General features: G+C 33.5%; 1 protein-coding gene across 2 annotated transcripts; it reads left to right on the top strand.

Annotated features, from left to right (window-relative positions):
- The first annotated feature begins 2,044 nt into the window (after positions 1-2,044).
- Positions 2,045-8,128, top strand: UGLYAH (ureidoglycine aminohydrolase). 2 transcript variants are annotated; one of them, XR_016025076.1, is made up of 14 exons: positions 2,045-2,206; positions 2,297-2,428; positions 2,530-2,617; positions 2,700-2,776; positions 2,857-2,896; positions 3,032-3,098; positions 3,470-3,555; positions 3,833-3,914; positions 4,202-4,258; positions 4,865-4,903; positions 5,281-5,351; positions 5,960-6,129; positions 6,866-7,021; positions 7,777-8,128. XR_016025076.1 is itself a non-coding variant. In XM_007039611.3 (13 exons), the coding sequence occupies exons 1-13, from the start codon at positions 2,143-2,145 to the stop codon at positions 6,197-6,199; spliced, it is 927 nt and encodes a 308-aa protein (XP_007039673.3). In that variant the 5' UTR covers positions 2,051-2,142; the 3' UTR covers positions 6,200-6,358. The 2 variants fall into 2 exon arrangements, 1 of the variants encoding a protein (XP_007039673.3); XM_007039611.3 differs by lacking the exons at positions 6,866-7,021; positions 7,777-8,128 and adding an exon at positions 6,130-6,358 and having other exon boundaries at positions 2,051-2,206; positions 5,960-6,013.
- Positions 8,129-19,011: the final 10,883 nt, after the last annotated feature.

The raw sequence follows: 19,011 nt of genomic DNA, 5'->3' as shown, positions 1-19,011 counted from the left end.
ATATCTTTGATGGTCCATATATTTATTTGAATCCTTTTAATATGGTTTTTTTTCCAAACCCTTGTAATGTACAAATATATTACTAATTTTTTGTGAGTAACATTTTAATTAATTTTCTTGTTATAGTAATAATTATTCAAATTGCATTAAGTTGCTTAAGATAAGACTTGAATCATGTAAAATTTATAAATTAAAAAAATATTATTTTTCTGTTTTGCTTTCAAATATTATAAGTTTGGATTTTAAGTAAAAAGAAATAACATCTAAGACTCAATAATTAATGCATGAATTTATTTATGCAAAAAATAAAATAAAAAATCCCCTTATCCCCTAATATAAAATAAAAAAATTACTTGTGTTGCACTGATTAAATTTGATTATGCTATTTAACATTTCTTTTTATAATCATTTTAGACAAGCGATAGAACTTCGATTACGCTTCTCTCAATTATCTGAACAAACAACACTTTTTTAGATTTTTTTTTTGGTGAATTAAATCAATAAATTGTGAATAATACATAAACATGCACATATTATATATTTATATATATATTGGTTTGTTTGACTATATCTAGTTACTATAATAAATTAAAAAACGTAATGCATGCATGCATGAATAGATGTTGCCGTTGCCTTGTACGATGCCTCTACATATTGCGTTTTAGACTTTCAACTCATCATAACATGTCATTGATTTCGTTGTGTTCAAACAACTTACTCAATCACTATCAGTACATTTATAAGGTGCAATATGGATGTAAATGACAACAAAATACTATGATTTAGCACATTTTTAGGTATTTTAACACTTTATATGTTACTTATAAATATGAATTAGCAGACTTTGTTAATAAACTGAAATAAAACTTGCATTGCATATATTATGTCAAGGTCGATAAATATCAAATATACAAGTTTCCTAACAATTGTTTATGACTAAAAACAATGGTCAATGGATCATCATCACTGACACTTGATAATTTGTTATTGTAATCAATAAGCGTGGACATTGGCTCAGGCTCTCAAAAGTTCATACTCTTCTAACATTTCTCATGTATACTTTATTTGACACAATGAGATACCTTATTTGATATAACAAATTTTAATACCAATGAAAATACTTTCAAGTCTACCAAGATTTTTCAGTTTAAACTTTAATCTCATATACAATATTACTTCATTTAGAGCATCCACAAATGAGCTTATAATTATCATTAACGTACACTAACAAATCAACAAAATCACTATCTATTGTCAATTTGGTAAATACAAAATAATCTAATTTTGGATCGAATGAATTTATAATGCATCAAAGAGTCTTTAAATTAAGCATTCAACGGCTAAACTCTTTGTGACAGAGAGAAGATGCTCCATTTCAGGGAGGGAATAATTTAGAATCTGTTTGGTAACTGTAAAATAAATTGCTAAGGGAAATTTTTTTCGCGTAAAATATATTATAAGAAAATTTAATATTTTCTATTATTTAAATAAATTCTGAAAAATATTTTTTATTATTTGGATCATCTTTTAAAAAATGTTTTCCCAAACATGTAAGTACCTTATTATTTTGAAGAAAATAAAAAAATACCGTTTTGAGAGTTTATTATTTTGAAAGAAATAAAAGGTGGATATTCAAATCATGTTAGAAGTTAGGGATGATAGAGTTAATAACTCAAAACTTTAGGGCATAACTTTTTTTTTTAACAGGATTATTTTTTTAGCATGGTGAAAATTGTCTTAGGTACCTCAAAGGCATTAAAACTTTTTTTTAAAAGATTTTATTTTTAATTATCCAAATACCATTATATCCCAAAAATATTTTCCAAAAAACTTTTATTTCATAGCAAAATCAGCCTTCAACCCTTGCTTACGTTTAGACGTTCCGTAAATGGGTCTGGGTAACTTTTCTGTTGGGCAAAGAGGCATGAAACTAAATGGGCTTCCCTTTCCAATTTTATCGAAGAAAGGGGAATAAACAAAGAAAAATCCTAGTGGTAGTGGCCAGTGGAAGTCCAACCGGTCCAGCTTGTACATTTTCGTCAGTTTCCAACTTTCCTCTCAAAAATTAACGTTATTAGTTATACTGCACAGTCCACTCTCCCTTCCCCAGGGTCCAGGCAACAACAAAAGGGTCGTGAAGAAATGCAGAATCCCTCTCTTCCTCAACTCCACCCTTTCCTCCTTTTTCCCTCATTCATTCTAATAAGTACTTCATTTCTTTCTTTATTTTCTTCTATACCATGAACTTTAAATTTCAATCATCCACATCTTTATTGGGTTCTTTTTGTTTTCTCAGGTTTGTTTGTTATAGTGTTGGGTGATGGAGGTTTCTGTTCTGCGCCTTCCATATTGGACCAAACTGATGCTTCCTCTAAACCATTATACTGGAAATTCACTAACCCAACTCTCTCTCCTTCTCATCTCCAAGGTCAGTTTATTTTATTTTTAGTTTTTACTAATAACATCTGGAGTCTGGACAGCTACAGGGTAAATTTATTTACTCTAAAGTTAAATTTGGTTTCTCTGCAGACTTACCCGGTTTCACTCGTAGTGTTTACAAAAGGGACCATGCATTAATAACACCGGAGAGCCATGTTTTCAGTCCTTTGCCTGATTGGTATTTACAATTTTTACATTTAATATTTGTTAGAATATCAAGACTTTATTGTCTGAAAAATTGATTTTGAGTTTTTTTATAGGACAAATACATTGGGTGCTTATCTAATCACTCCAGCGATGGGTTCGTACTTTGTGATGTATCTAGCAAAAATGCAAGGTCTGATCCTGTTTGAGTTTGAGTAGTCAATATTATTGCAACAAAATGCATGGTTAATTGCTGTTGTTTGTCCTTTGTAGAAAACTCGAGGTCAGGGCTGCCTCCTTATGATGTGGAGAGGTGTGAAATTATTTGTTTGTCCATCTGTTTTGTTTTCTAATTTTATTAGAAGTTGAAATGACTCATATATAACTATCACAAGGTCCATTTATGTCTTGCTCTGAGTTTTAACGCCTGTTTTATGTTTATTTTTAGGTTCATATTTGTGATTCAGGGCACTATCACTCTCACCAATACATCTGGCCTTAGCAACAAATTGATGGTAAAGGGTGCTCCATTTACATTTATTAACCAATATGTCTGATATGTAGTAGTACTAATAAAGGCAGCTTATTATGTTCAAATAGAGGAATCAAAATTTGTGCCCATGATAGTGGCATTAACTTTCTCCCACAATCTTTGGAAAGCTAATAACTTGTTCCCAAGCCTCTTATTTCAATTTTTATTTCCAAGTTTTGATAGCTTCTTATTTGTATTTTAAAGACCTTTCAACTTTTGTGTACAAAAATAAACAAATGTATGTCCATTTCAGTTTTCTTTAGTACCAAAAATTAAAAAAATGAAGAAGAAGAAGGAGAGAACACATGGATTCTTTTAATTCAAAATTTCTTGTACATTCTTTTTGTCATGCAGGTGGATTCATATGCTTATCTACCTCCTAATTTTGAACATTCTCTGAAGTGTGATGAATCCGCTACTCTTGCAGTATTTGAACGAAGGTACATTATTACACACCAACTGGTAACCATGTTAACTAGTTACCTTCCTAGTTTTGTTTAATTTTGATGGAGTGCTTGATGAGTTACCTGCAGAGCTTTTTATGCTATTGTGTTCACTTCTTAAGTTGCTTATTTGTTAAAGTTCTCTTATTATTTTATTGTGAAGACCAAGGTAATTGGGTGTAGAACTAATCCTATTAGGATGATGTAATAGTTCTATGTTGTATATTATTAAGATCCATAATTATCTTCTTATGTGTGACTCGGCCTCCTGTAGATATGCCTTTTTGGACAATCATATTACTGGGCATATTGTTGGTTCGACAGATAAGCGGCCACTTCTTGAAACTCCCGGTGAGGTAATCTTGATCTCCCTCTTCTTCTTTGCTTTTCTACTGTCAGTAGTAAATTCTAGGTTCCCGATTTTGATATTTGGAGACTGGAGACAAAACTATTTCTCCTTTAAGAAAAGTGTTCGAATTGCATTGCATTGTTTTGATGTTAAAAATGTTTATCAAGAAGTTGTTTTTCCATAAAAAAGTGAAAAGGATCCCTATGCTGAACTTATATATATGGTGGTCTCTGGGTTTGTTTATGATATTGTTACTTGACTGTGTTGACGTTTACTCTAATGTGATGTTAACAGGTGTTTGAACTTAGGAAGCTTCTTCCAGCATCAATTCCTTATGACTTTAATATCCATGTAAGCAATAATCACTGTCCCCAAGTCTACTCTTTGTCCTTATTTAGTCTATGATTATTGTCTATATTATCTGCAAATGCCAATTTAATGTAATTTGCATTATCTGCTGTAAATCAAAATCCAAGTTGTTTGGGTTGATACTGAAGCATATGTGCTACATTTAAGTTTGGTCAATTTTGTTGGGGACCTTTGGATGATAAATTGGGATAAAACAATTTCATGTTGGCTAAATTCGACAATTGATCTTCATGGTAATAAACTTAAAGGATAAGGTAATGCATTTTACTGCATGAGTGATGGTTGTGAATTATATGTTAGGCTTAACTGGCAGTGGCTCACTAGAGTGAGTACGGGACTGGCTTTTGAGTATTTTTATTATTCAAATTCTTGCTGTGATGCACCACTTGAAGGTTGTTTCCAACTTGTTAGAAATCCCATTTTGTTATAATTTCCGTACTTAATAAATGTAAACCTTAAAATTTATTTCCTTTTGTTTACTCAAGTATGATATGTCTCAGTAAACCTTCTTTGACTGAAATGAAGATGATACTCTTGTAACTTTTTGTCTGTATGGCTGATGTTTGGACTTTGTACCCTTAACTGCAGATTATGGATTTTCAGCCAGGAGAATTCCTTAATGTGAAGGTAAGCTTTTTGTTTCTGGCTGATATACTATTATGTTAGTATTTGACAATAGTTAGGTATTAAATCTAACTTGGTTATATGTGTCATCATTGGCTGATAGTAATCAAAGGCAGAGTGCGGAAATATATTGCAACTTCTAAAAAATAGAAGGAAAAAGTGAAAATAATTTTACCTGCACATCTTACGTGTAGACTCTAAGTTAGGCTAAATTCCAATAATTCTTCTTAATGATACAATTTGAGGCTTAAATACATGTGGTCAGTCAATATTATGATCCACTTACGATCTGTTCTATACTTCAATTACCATGACTAACCCAGTGCTCCGTTACTTTGAGCATCTTTTGAGATAAGTTTTCCAATTATTTCTTTCTGCAGGAGGTCCATTATAACCAACATGGTTTGTTGCTTTTAGAAGGACAAGGCATTTATCGGTTGGGTGATAGCTGGTAAGAGTCGTAACTGAATATTGAAACCTTGGTAAAGTGTACTACACAATTGTCTAGCTATTGTCTCAGTTCTCCATGCGCCATTGTGCCAAGATTTTCTAGGAAGGATCCTGATAATTTTGACTATCATCACACTTTACATACCAGCTATGCATAACTTGAATGGAAACTTAAATTTTCCAAATAGCTTTTCACAACCTTTTGGAGTATCTGCAGCTCTACATGGAGAAGATGTGAAAATTTTTCTCCTTTTATAGTTTTATATTTCTTTGCCAGCAATTTTGTATGCTGGAGTGTTGATGGAGGATGCAGTTATGCTAGTTGAGGGATTGAGTTATCTAGGAGTTTACATTAGTATTTATGGATTTGTTTGTATTCTTTACACCTTCCTACTTGTTCTACATCACTTGTGTTCTTTTTGATGTCATGTCAGTTCTTTCAAGGCATGTGCTTGCCTACAGGCACATGCTTTAACAAGTAATAAGACATCTAAGAAACATACTAGTGCTTTTCCAAGGCAATATGTCTAGTGTTCTGACCATATTTTCCCACAAGCATCTGCCACAAAACACATTTTATACCCTTACTCCTTTTTCTATTGTTAATAGGTATCCAGTCCAAGCAGGTGATGCAATTTGGATGGCACCATTTGTGCCGCAATGGTGAGGAATATATAACCTCTCAATTTTTCTTGCTAGGATGTCAGAATGTTCTCTTCCTTTAATATCTGCAGATTGATTCTGGGTTTGCGGACTGATACATTTTGCTGCCATTTCAGGTACGCTGCACTTGGTAAAACTCGGTCACGTTATTTGCTGTATAAAGATGTAAATAGGAATCCACTGTAGTCACATACAGCATGATGTATGAGCTGGTTTGAATAACAATTGATCCACTTACAGTGAATTAGAGTACGAATTTCATGGCCTGTAAACATTAAATTGAATGGGTTGCATTTATCCTTATGTATTTATGCACACAAATTAGATAACCAAACTTCTGGAGCATATTTGCTTGTGAGATAGCCAGTTTTGTCTAACCTTGTCTGCCAAAATTGAATTCACTTGTGAGACTGCTACAGTTTGTGAATTTACAATAAACAATTAGTGAAAACTATGCTTCTGTTGATTGGAAGTTAGTTGGCCAACTGTTTTTGAAAGAATGCTGTTCATGACAAAAAGTTGTGTCTGAAACTTGAGCAGCTTGTTAGTGCTCAACTCCCTGTTTCCCATATAGGGTGAAGAATTGATTCGGTCGAGTGCTTAATAATGTTGAGACTTTCCTTCTCCGTATCTGTAATGAAGCATAGGGTCTAATATTCATTTTTTTTTTAAAGTTTAAGTTTCATTGAATATCAATGGAAACAGGGAGAGGATCCCAGCTTTACAAAAGGAGGCTTTAATATCTTTGCACCAAGGGTCTAACATTCTTGTTGACAGAAATCTATCATACACATTTTCTTGATAATATAGGAGAGAAAAATGAAGTTCAAGCTTAAATTTTTGTTTGTCTAGGAGCACTCTCAGTGATGAGAACTCCAAGATCCTGGCTCTCCCTCGCATGGGTCAACACGGGTCTCACCAGTGGAGCCCACATTGATGGAGGGCTTTGATCTCGAGAGCACCCTGCATCGTATGAACATGTTCAGACAGGAACAGAGAAAATCCATGGTAATTCATTCAAACCCCTTCAATTGAGCTTAAATTTACTACTCAACATTGGCAAGAATGTTTCAATGACCTTATAGGCTTTGGGTTCTGAGCACAGGGTTTGGGGTAGCTAAAAGATGCAAAACTTAGCTAATTAATTCAGGATCATTGGAAAAGAATGTAACCGTGATTAGTGATACATTTGGTAGGAGCTCTTAATCTAAATTCAGTTAAACTGCCAGCACTATGTTATCCTGTTTGCAGTTTACTTCCAATTTCAACCTGCTTTGAACTTTCAAGTCAATAAAAACTTTAAAACATAGCAATACTAGTATTAGATCTAATTTAGAGATTGACCCTACAAACATAATTAAATCGTGTGGTCAAATTCCATAGGGATCCAGTTCTTGTTTGATGTAATGTGGCATGTCCTGTAAATTATCAAGAAAATTTAATTAGCTATCCAACTTTATCTCCACTAATATATAAAATGTTGAAAAACTTATTCCCTTCAAACTACTTCAACTCCAAAGTCTGTCGGTTAACAAGCCAATCAGATACACAATTACATGTACCTTTGTGAAGCATAACATATTCTTTCTGATTAAAAAACTAGTTTAATCCCAAACCTATGCTTAGATAGCCAATCAAATATAAACTTAACTTATTTAAATACAGCTTAATTTTTTTAAGCAGGGTAGAGAATTTTGGAATCATTTGTACAAAATCTTTGGATTAAGTTAACAAGATTATCATGTGTGTTTTATCTTTGAAAGGCCAACACCCTTGCTGCCCAACAATTCCATGGAGAGTACCGAAGATCTGGTTCAAGAACTTCCACATGGCTCTTGACAGATAACCATGGGAGTGAAAGTATTGTGGCCCCACATATAAAAAGCACCATCACCTCCACCACCAGCACCACCGGCCCATTCCCTTCACCATTCCTTTCTCCCATTTCCCTCAACTCTTTGGTGGGATGCTTCAAATCAGGCTTTACCAAATGAGGAATATTATGATATACATTATCTACTTTTGTGGAAGAAAAAGTTCATTATCTTTTTCTTACATTAAAAACTTATTTTTCCCTAAAGTTATCATTAGTGGCATTAATGAATGTGTCACAAATTCCCCTTTCTAATGGCTTTTTCTTGGTCATGAAAATTCCCTTCCAACAGCCTCCTTTTGATTATCTCTCTTGCTAATATAATAGCTATTAACACTTTATTTCTAAAACAATATTCTCACTAATGTTTAATTTTAAACACAAGATTTAATATAAAGAGTTGCTAATAACAGCTCAGTTTGGACTTTGGTCTTATTTCTTTCATTGAGAAAGATTAGGATTTTGTCTTCAAGTCTAAAATGTGATTGGTGTAAGGAAAGGGATTGGAGGGACTATCTCTTGTGGCATAAACTCCTGTTAGCCAGCAGCTCCACTGAGTATTGACTATGTTAGTCAACTTATGCATAAAAATTAAACACGCAAGTGGAAAAGAGTTAGAAATAAATGTTCTATTCAGCATATATAGGTTATTTGATGTTTATAGTTTTATATTTTTATTTTTCATATACTAAGAGAGGACTTGAACCGAAGATCTTTACTCCAATCTTGCTGTTCCTTTGCCACCTCAGCTAAGCTTAGGTGGCATTACCACCAATTTCAGTCTTTGGTTCTTACTTCTACTCTCCTTCACTGATCAACTAGTACTGCTTTGCCTTGAATATATAAATCCATTGGCATTCTGTCAGAAATAATTCAGCCTTTATGTGGGAAGAACTGTGATAACTCCATATTCACTTTTTTCTTCACTTTGATTTTTGGAAGCTTGATAGATATCTCAGCCTTAACACTTTCCAAGACGGTATTATTTATCTTGATTCTCAACTGAATGCGCCTTTAACAAGTTGTTAACTATCTATGTCGTTCTTATTTGAGTTGAATTTCCTTGTCTTGAGAAAACAAAACATGAACAAACATGATGCTCAAATATCTATATATTTATTTTGCTCATCATGGTTCAAATATTCCAAACAGATTTCTCATATGTGATGTAAAATGATATACAATATGTTGACAGGTTATGAGCTGTGACAGCTGGATTAAAAAAAAGGTGGAGAATCTGTTCAAATGCAACAACAAGCTTTCTTAATCATTTCTATAAAATGGTTTTCCTATTGAAGAAGCAAAGCTCAAACTCATATACAAATTTAACATTTGTCAGATCAGAGTTTTCAAGTATATTGCAAGATTATAGGAAAATGAAAATTTTGACTAAAACAGAAAAAAGGATGCATTTTTCATTTGGTTTGGCAAATAACCATTAATAGAGAGCAAAGGCATGCAGAATGCATGTGATTTTTGAAATAATGAAATTTTTTATGCAGAGTCATCTATGTTACCACAGAACATAAAGAAATTTTCACAAAAATTCCAGCTGACATCGGCTCTCCAGGCCAAAAATAAAAGAAAGATATCTCCCAAAGCAATGCAGAATATATCATATGCGATTCTTTTCATATTCAAATGCATGTTGCTTGTGACTTACTGCTATCCTTGATAATGTCCTGTTCGTGGGAAGTTCAATATCAAATCCCATTGAGGCTCTTTTGACTTGTAAACAAATGATTGTTGTGTTGCACCATTTTCTGTTAGTTGAAATTTTGCAGGTTAATCTTTGCAAAGTGTGAAGTGTATTAGATGAGAAAACCAAATAGTAGCTTTGCACCCTTGCTTTGCAATCCCACCCCATCGCTGGGATGAAGAGGCACCATCTGTATATTGAGTGTCTTCAATAAGGTTAGAACAACATTCTGACCCAAAGAGCAAACCTCTTGCTCTACATTGATACTTAAGCTAGCCATTTTAAATTGATGTTTTTCCTTTATCTATTTTGCTTCCATCCGTTTATATTCTATCCTTTTTGCTCTTTAAAAGACTTTATCTACCGAAAACTTGTGTAACAATACCTAGAAAGAGATAGGCAGAGAAGCATGTAAACTCAGATTTTGAATTGAAGAAAGGAAATTAATGATTCTTGAGAGATGAAACCAATAGATTTTTTAAAAAATTGTGAAAAGTGACCTTTATAGAAAAGTGACTTAAAAAATGGCCGTCTCTATAACTTTAATTGTTTTTAACCAGTTTTTGATATGATTTGATAATAATACCTTTTAAATAATTTCAGATAAATTAAAATGGTTTCAATTTTCTCTCTCCTACAATCTAGATAAAAATTTTAAAATTAAATCTCGATTTCTCTCTCTACGCAAATATGTTTATTTTGCCATCCAATTCGCAGATATGACATCAAGTTCTTTCTTATTTTGTTTTATTTTTTTGGATGGTGGATATTGGAGTTCTTAAGGGTGATGAACAACGATTTTGCTCTTTGCAGGCAACGATTTTGCTCAGGGAGAAAGAACAACTAAAGTATGTTTAATAGGTTTTATGGTGGTTCACGGTTTTGTTGTATTTGAGATTGAGATGATTGTGAAACAAGTTTGCTAGGGATTTTGATTTTTTTTTTAAGATTTTAAGTTGAAATTATTCAGAGAATATTTTGTAAAGAGGGTATATTTTGTTTTTGTATAAAGGGAGTGAGCAAGACCTTCCCGATAGAGATATATTTTCTCTTACTTTGGAGGGTTATGGAGTTTTGTAACTTATTTTTTATGAAATACACAATTTCATGGCTTAGCAGAAAAAAAAATATGTATTTTAGGTTCTTAAGTTTGTTGGTTTATTCATAAAACCTAAAAATTGAGTTTATTGGTTTTTAGGTATTGCGTGACTTAATCCACTGTGTGGCTAGTTTTTAGTCATTATGTAATTGGTTTTAGGCATTATGTGACTAGTTTTTATACATTGCATGATTGATTTTTAAGCAATGCTTAAGTCACACAATGCCTTACGAATTAGTCACGTAATGCCTATCAACTAGTCATGCAATGCTTTATCAGAAACAAGTCACGCAATGCCTTATCAAAAACTAGTCACGCAATACCTTATCAAAAACTAGGCACGCAATGCTCAAAGTTAATCACGCAATACCTTATCAGAAACTAGTCACGCAATGTCTTATAAAAAACTAGTCACGTAATGCCCAAAGTCAGTCACGCAATGCCTTATCAGAAACTAGTCACGCAATGCCTTATCAAAAATCAGTCACGTAATATCCAAAGTCAGTTACGCAATTCTTAAAAACTAGTCACATAATTCTAAAAAATCACCAAAACTACTGAATTTCATTTAATAAGATCAACAACTTCAAGCGATATACTATATTCTATTTAACAATATAATTAACAAATATGAATGTTCAAAATGTTCGAAAGTTTTTCTTCATATATCAAAAATCACTCTAAAATATTTAAAAATATTCAAAACGCTTACAGGTTTTCTTCGTGTATCAAAAACTACTCCAAAATGCTCAAAATGTTTAAATGTTTTTCTTTCTGATAAGGAATACTCCAAAGATAAAGAGTCTGATGACAAAAGCTCAGAAAATATAAGTCAGTTTGAGATGCAAACCTAAACATACTTGACTCGTTAATAGGTTTCGGGTTTAGACGCGGAACTTAGTGAATGGGTCGATTTCATTAAAGATAATTTTATCTAATTTTTTTTCTCTTGACTAAAAATAGATAAAATTATAGAGAAGACTATTCTTAAAAACGTCTTTTATCTCAAGCCCATTTATATCAAGTACTCTAAATTTTTTGCTATCGCTATCAGTCAAACAGATTTCTTTACATATATGTGTAGCAAGTAGCACCAAAGAATTACACTAACAACTTGTAAAGATTCATCATATCTTCTTGCAAAACAAGTGCACTAATTAAGGCTTGCAACTTGGTGCAAATTTTCCAAATGAACTTGATTTTGTGAAGTTGTAAAAATCGAAGTCATCTAAAATCATGTTGTCTGCAGACCTTGACTTTCAACTCCACTTATCCAAGAAAAGAGAAGATAATGAAGCGTAATGATTTTTATCTTTCTTGTCAATGTCCTGATATTTTTGTTTTTTGAAGAACGAGAAGATAAAAAAGATGGCATATTTAGAAAAGCAGAATAGTTCGCTTTGTGAAGCCCAATTACCAACGAAAACCATTAAACCGACTGTAAAAATCAAAGTTATTCAAAATCACCTATGATATCGATTTGTTTGGATAGGTCATTTATATCAGTCAGTATGCTTTCAATATGAACATATGGATCTCTGAGTATACCAGTTTGTATATTTGTGTGTGTGCGCGCACATTGTGGGGGACGGGGGGAGGAGCTTCTATGTCTGCTCTATACTAAAGCAGTCAACTTCAGCAGAAAGTTTTTTTGCTAAAACTTTATGCTAGGTGGCATTGGACCCGGCCTTTTGATGTTGATTCAATGAAAGTTGGGAGAATGTTCAGATGTCAATTCTTTTTTGGTATGAATAATGATAAATGTCAATTCGTGACAGCTGCATTCACCTAAAAGAGATTCCTGGAACATTGATATCCACAGTGACGGATTTGATCATCAAAAAGTTGGCAGCCGTACATGACATTTTTACATTTTATCTTCATCCTTTTCCTGTATAATAGTGGAGATGAACTCTAATTCCCAACCCACTTCAGACAAATCCATCTGGTAGTGCTTATTTTGGAGAGTTTACAAACTACATAGGATACCTGGAGTTCTGTCAAAAATGCCGCCGACACCTATACAAATTTTTAGCTTAAAGTCATTTATATATATAAACACTCACTTGGAATTGGGTTGAAGTCTGAATTGCATTGATAGTTGAGTGCATTGTACTTACCATTTTGTTGACCAGTGGGGTAGAAATATTCGATTTTAGTGGTGTCCATGGAAAGGACACATGCAAGAAGAAAACATAGGAAGATTTAGCCCCCATGGTTGTTGATTTTAGTGGTGTCCATGGAAAGGACACATGCAAGAAGAAAACATAGGAAGATTTAGCCCCATGTTTGTTGAATTAGTTAAAGTGGCAATTACATTGATGGCTCTAAAAAGTTGAGACTTTATCTGCAGTGAATGGATGCTGAAAGCACTGCTTGCAGACACAGAATAAAAGTGATGTTCAAGCCTTATGGTGTCCAGCCTCAAAAGTGATGTCTTATGTGAACTTTGTAGAGACCTTTTTTTTTCTTGGCTTTTTACACTTTCTTGTTGCTTTTGCCTCCTTCTCCTTAGCATATTGTTTGGCTTTAAATCTTGTGAAAGGGAGAAACCAATGGCTCATCCAAGGCATGAAACATCAGTCTAACACCTCCCCTTTAAATTTAATGTAGGTTTTCCATGCAAATAAGGCATATACATCACTTTCCATTGGCGAGACTGCGCATGTGAGATAGAAATTATAAAAAATTAGCAGCATGCGGGCCATGGAAGAGTTCTTTAATCCATTTTCTTTTGTTCAGCATGTAGAAATAAATAGGTTTCTTTTCAGTGATGGCAGACCGTGTACATTAACTAGATTAAATTCTCAAGATCTTAACCTTGTTATAATTGTACGAAATCAATATACTATATGAAAGATAGTTGTTAGATTATTACATTTGTTATGTTCTCTTTTTGTCCTGACTGTTTTTTCAAGCATCCGTATTCACTGTATTTGTACTTTTCCTTTCACTTTTATTTGGTTTCGTACACATTTCTGCTCTTACCAATTTCATTTCATGACAACATAGCTATTGTGTGTATATATATATATATATTCTTCTCCCTTGTGGTGCAGAACCAATCGAAACCCTGATAGCTGAGAAAGCACAACAAGAAACAGAAAAAAGTAGGTTTTTATGTGGTATGTTATGCAGGTGATTACATAAAGAGCTTCCATTACGTAAAGTTGATATAAAATACAGATCTCTGCTGATTGTTGGATCTCAAAAATCCACTATATATAATGTTTTTAACCCAAATAGGAAATTATGTAGATTCTACGTGACGTAATTATTCCATTAATTAGATCGGCAGTTGGGGCAATGATAGCCATTTAAGGCCTCAGATTATATAATCAATTGGTCCGTATGGATTGTGAAAGAGGTTCGTTCGAGCCACAAACAGCATAAATTTCTTTTAGTCTCACATGAAGGTAATCTAGTCCATGATCTTCATAGTCATGGCAAGTTTTTGATTGGTTAGGGAAAGGATTGGTTTTGGAATTGGTTCTTTCAGCCCTCTGATTTTCAACTTTCTATCCATTCCCACCCTTGAATTTTGGCTTTTGCTAATAAAATATGGGAATGGGGCAATGAACTTATAATCATTTCCCAACATATTGCCGTCATTTTGCTTTATAATATATAACAACATGAGTCATGTGAAGGGCAGGTGTCTTCTTCATGCTTCATTGCACACTGATCACTGGATGCCATAATGGATCTAAAATGAATGCATTTGGCCCTGAAATGATGTCGGATAGATACCCACAGAAAGTTCTGTGTCTAGCTTAGTAGCTCTTAATCAATCCTGATAGTATAATGATCATAAGCATGGATGGAGGATAGGTTGCTATAATACATCCATGCCAACCTCTTGATTAGTGGGGGCCTTGCATGGATTGCTTGCACAAATTTAGCTTAATCAAAGTGCAGGTGGCTGATCATGTTAGAGTCATGCTTTACCAATTGAGTTGATAGTGGGGCTTGATTAAATTAGCTCTTCCTCTCCTTTTCTCCTAGGTATCATCCCCTTTTCCAGTCCTTTCTCCCTAATTATAAATCAATTAGAGGAATACCTCCACCAGCATTTTTGAACAATGCATTCCTTTGGTAAGATAAAGATTCATCTTTCAAAATCATAATCATTTTGTATTATAAGCATCTGCAATCTAAGTAAGATAAATTTTTTATTATCCATTGATTGATGACATAATGGAACAATCTTCTCTTAAACCCTAAGCTGCATACTAGAGATTGGAAATCTTCAAATAATTTCCTCAAAGAAGGAGATACCAATAAGATACATGATCATTGGCTAGTTAGAAGTTAGTTTGTAGAAAAACATTAATAGGCTATAACCTAGCTACTAAATCCCTGCAGAGCTAGTTGCACAAGGAAAAGTTTTAAAAGGCACCTTGTAATTTAACGATTATCCGTGCTGATTCCTTCCACAAAAAAGGGCACTTGGTTTCTATGGAAACGACTCTCACTATTCTTTTTTTTACCTTTTCCATTAGTAAATTGTCTCTTCTGATAATAAAAACAGAACACTTTTTCACTCATGACCTGACCTTATGTAGGTTCCATTGGCATAAGAAACACTAATGTTAAAAGGTACTTTGACAACACTCAATATAAGGAGGGAGAGGTGAGGAGTGAGGTCAATGGAAATTTAGATGACCCACTTACTTAACAAAATTAAAAGCAAAAGGATCCAAGAGCTTCCTACTACCTTCCTGAGTGCAACTTAACCACCAATCACTTTGAAAAGCGCAGAAAAAAAAAATTCCACTCCCCCTAATGCTCTACTTATTTTAGTTGTGTGAATATGCTTACTACTGTTTAACAGGTTTTAAAATTGCAGTACCCATATCTCAATTATCTGATTAGTTTGCATCTTATACAAAACATGCCTGAAATGCTTTAGCTTAAAGCTAAATGGTTAACTGTTACTTGGACTTTTTAGAAAGACAGGGATGAGTAATGCCAAGACTAAGAGCTTTTTGTCATAAGTGAGGAGCAAGTATAATTGTCACTAAGATTATCAAGTTGCAGAGACAATTTTATGTTCGAAGTCAGACATGTGCTCATTATGTTCTCAATTGAGATCATTAATTAAGGAACTTACAAGATAAAGGACAGTAGAAAACGATTTAATCTCCTGTTTTTTATACCAAGTTCTTAAATATCCAATTTTTCTTAAAATTATAACCACGAACTCTCAATAAAAAGCAGCCTCTACAAGATTGGCTGCTGATGAAGCAGCAATTGTTTCTTGAAGTCAACCTTCTTTTTGCCTTTGGTACTCAAAAAATGTTTATTAATGGATCAAATGCAAACAAGGATTGTGATGGATTGATTTTTACCAAAGATTGAGATAAAGATTTTTTTTTTCTTCCTTTTCTTGAAGTCAACTTCAGTGATATATAGTTCTTTATGCAACTTGCTGTTTTAAGAATGATCATGAAAGTCTATAATATATATATATATATATATATATATTTTTTTTTTGTACAAATTTCAAAATAAACGTTTCTTTCCTTCACTAGGGTTTCACTTTGAAGATTGAGATTTGAGAGGGGTAAGTTATCTTATTCTTTTCTCTTTGATATTCTAAAGCTTTCTTCTAGAGGAAATGTGAGACTACTAACTATGTTATTTATACATTGGTTGCAGGAAATCTTATTATAGTATTATTCAGTGTTCAGTAGAAGTCTTTGTGTAAGTTTCTATAATTTATGAAGCAATTTATGACAGGAAGCATATCGATTGAGTAGGATTAGTTAAGAGAATCAGTACACATACTAGTCTCAATGTGCATCTGGAATTTAATTGGTTTCTAATTGCATTGTTCATCATTTTGATTCATATCAAACAATATCCACTTCACTTCATGACTCATGATTTCACTTTGAATCCTAATCAGTATTTAGATAACATTTCAAGCCAAGCAATATACTCTGGACACTTCCAAGTGGGGTGCACTGATTGCTTTCTCCTCCACAAGTATTGAAATCCAAGTAGATGTTGACATATGAACAGTCCAATACAGGCAAGCATATGTGTCCCGTTGCGACATGTGTGAGACATAGAGGGCCACGGACTGCTCAATCTCAACATGGAACTTTTTTTCAGCGATGGATGCTTTTAGAATCACCATCAAGAAAAGGATTTCATAAGTTATGTTGTTATCAACAAGTGTGCATATGCAGGAGCTATGATGATTGGATTCAAGCTTTGTAACTTTATCAAGAACTCTTCTCTTTTATTTCTTTGGTTTTGCCAGAATATTGGCTTTTGGTCATGACAAAGATGATTCGATAATGATTCTTAAGGATAGAAAAGAAAACCCAGAAAAAAAAAAGGCAAATAGAGCATTAGATAAGCTTGCTTGAGGATGGCGGTAAATAATGGTGTGTCACCACCTCCCCACTTGTGTTTTAGTACAAAATTTTAGTTTTTGTATCTCAACTGTAAACTGTCACAACCGATTTCCATCCATTTTCTAGCTTTTTTTACTAAAAGTTACATAAAGCTGTTCTAGGATGCTTATGAAGTTCCTTGAGTCTTATCTATATCATGTAATGACCTTAAGTTAGTTCCCACAAATTTGAGATGGGGAGAGGCTTTGGGTTATTCCAAAGGCTTATCGACTGATCGAGTTGTGAAATGGAGATAGGCTGAAACCAGGTTATTTTAGATTGTGGTAAAGAATATAGGAAGAAAAAAACCTAGGGTATATACTCTATATAGAGCTATATGAATTCACTAGATGGAAAAAAAGGTACATTCAGGAAGATCAAACCAAATCTTGATAACTCAGAGGGTTGGCATATTATATATTCGAGATGCTTAGAATATTAATTCCTTATTGCATTGTCCAACTGATTTGATTCTCGAGCCAATTGTCAAAACCATGCACTTTACCAAAAGGGTAGCTAGAGAATCATGAAATTTTCAATATATTTCGGTGGAAACAGGACCTCTTCAACTCAGAAGCATCATGTACGGACAGTTGATCTTTTTTATCTGTTCTGTTGTTGTGTGGAAAGCTATATCTTCATATCTTCTCCCTTTCGGTATTGATCATTTCATTTCTTTTTGTTTCTATGTGGACAACGAAATTAACACGAGCTTTTTCTGTTTCATATTTCCTGCTCATTTTATGCTTTTTCTGTGCTTCACAGCTCAGAATTAGTTGCGAAAGCACACGTAATGATGAACTATGAGGACTTGTGACTGAATTCTACTTTTTAACAGGGCACTGTGGGGGAGATTTGAAGGCTTAATAAGGAAAAGGGAAGGATTTGCAATCTGTTTAAAACTGTTTTTGTAGCCTAGCGACTGGATTAAAAGAAGCTTGCAGACTGAATGATAATACAAGTCCAATAACATGAAGCGCCGAAAGCTTGTTCCTCAGTGAGAAAAGATGAAAGAAAAGGAAGAAAAAGCTTTAAATAAAACTGATGCGCATCTTCAAATTGGCACGGCAGAAGATTTAGAAATTGTAATGCATATTCCTAGCCACATGATACTCAAACTCTCTGAAATTAACCTAGCCATATATGATGTTAGAGAGGCTTTTTACCTGCTAGCTACTCAATCTCAAAAAGTGATCACAAGCATAGAAGTTTCGACATAATTCACCATTTGTGAAGAGTATTCCAAGACCATGCCAACTGGTAGTTTACTTTTAAGCAGAACTTTATATATATAGACACTCTCTCATGATGAACTTGAATCTCATCCTTGAACACAACAGACCAAATGGTTACAGCTTTGGTAAGATAATTTAGAGAAAACATCAACCCATTTTAAACTTTAAAATATTTCATGGTTTTCTGGAAGAAAAGGCATTTTTTTTTGTCACACTGTATCTGCTGCAAGTGTGATGTTCTGTTGAGGAATCAAGTCCAATTATTCTTGAGACTTATGGTGAAGCCAATCTTTAGTTGCTTTAACAAAGGTTTATGGGGATGCTTGTCACATCTTTTCAATGTTTATGAGGAAATTCCAAAAGATTAGGTCAAAGTCTCTCCTCAACATATGGTTTTTCCTCTTACAGACTTGTTTTCAAAATGGCTAGGCCTTTTTCTATCTTTTTCTTTGCATGCTTCTATAACAGAAGAACCCCTTTAGAGTCTTGGGTCTATAAAAAGCTGTCTGCATAGGAGAGCGATTAAAGGGTATAATTGTCAGTTTGCATACACCCAAGGACAACTAGGTATTTTCAATAAATCCAAGGGACATCAATTTGGTTCTCCATCAACCTTTAGAAAAAGAATCTAGCAAATAGCAATGTATGTCTTTCTCTCTCCTAAATGCATATTTAAACCCTCACC

This window comes from Theobroma cacao, chromosome 3, assembly GCF_053813885.1.
Source record: "Theobroma cacao isolate CCN51 chromosome 3, ASM5381388v1, whole genome shotgun sequence".
NCBI lineage: Eukaryota > Viridiplantae > Streptophyta > Magnoliopsida > Malvales > Malvaceae > Theobroma > Theobroma cacao.
The sequence above is the reverse complement of the archived record's forward strand: the minus strand, read 5'-3'. Positions and strand labels throughout refer to the sequence as shown.

Coding starts and splice junctions, on each gene's coding strand:
- UGLYAH (XM_007039611.3), top strand. CDS start 2,143: ATGCAGAATCCCTCTCTTCCTCAACTCCACCCTTTCCTCCTTTTTCCC. Junction 2,207..2,296: donor TCCCTCATTCATTCTAATAA/GTACTTCATTTC, acceptor TTGTTTTCTCAG/GTTTGTTTGTTATAGTGTTG. Junction 5,352..5,959: donor TATCGGTTGGGTGATAGCTG/GTAAGAGTCGTA, acceptor TATTGTTAATAG/GTATCCAGTCCAAGCAGGTG.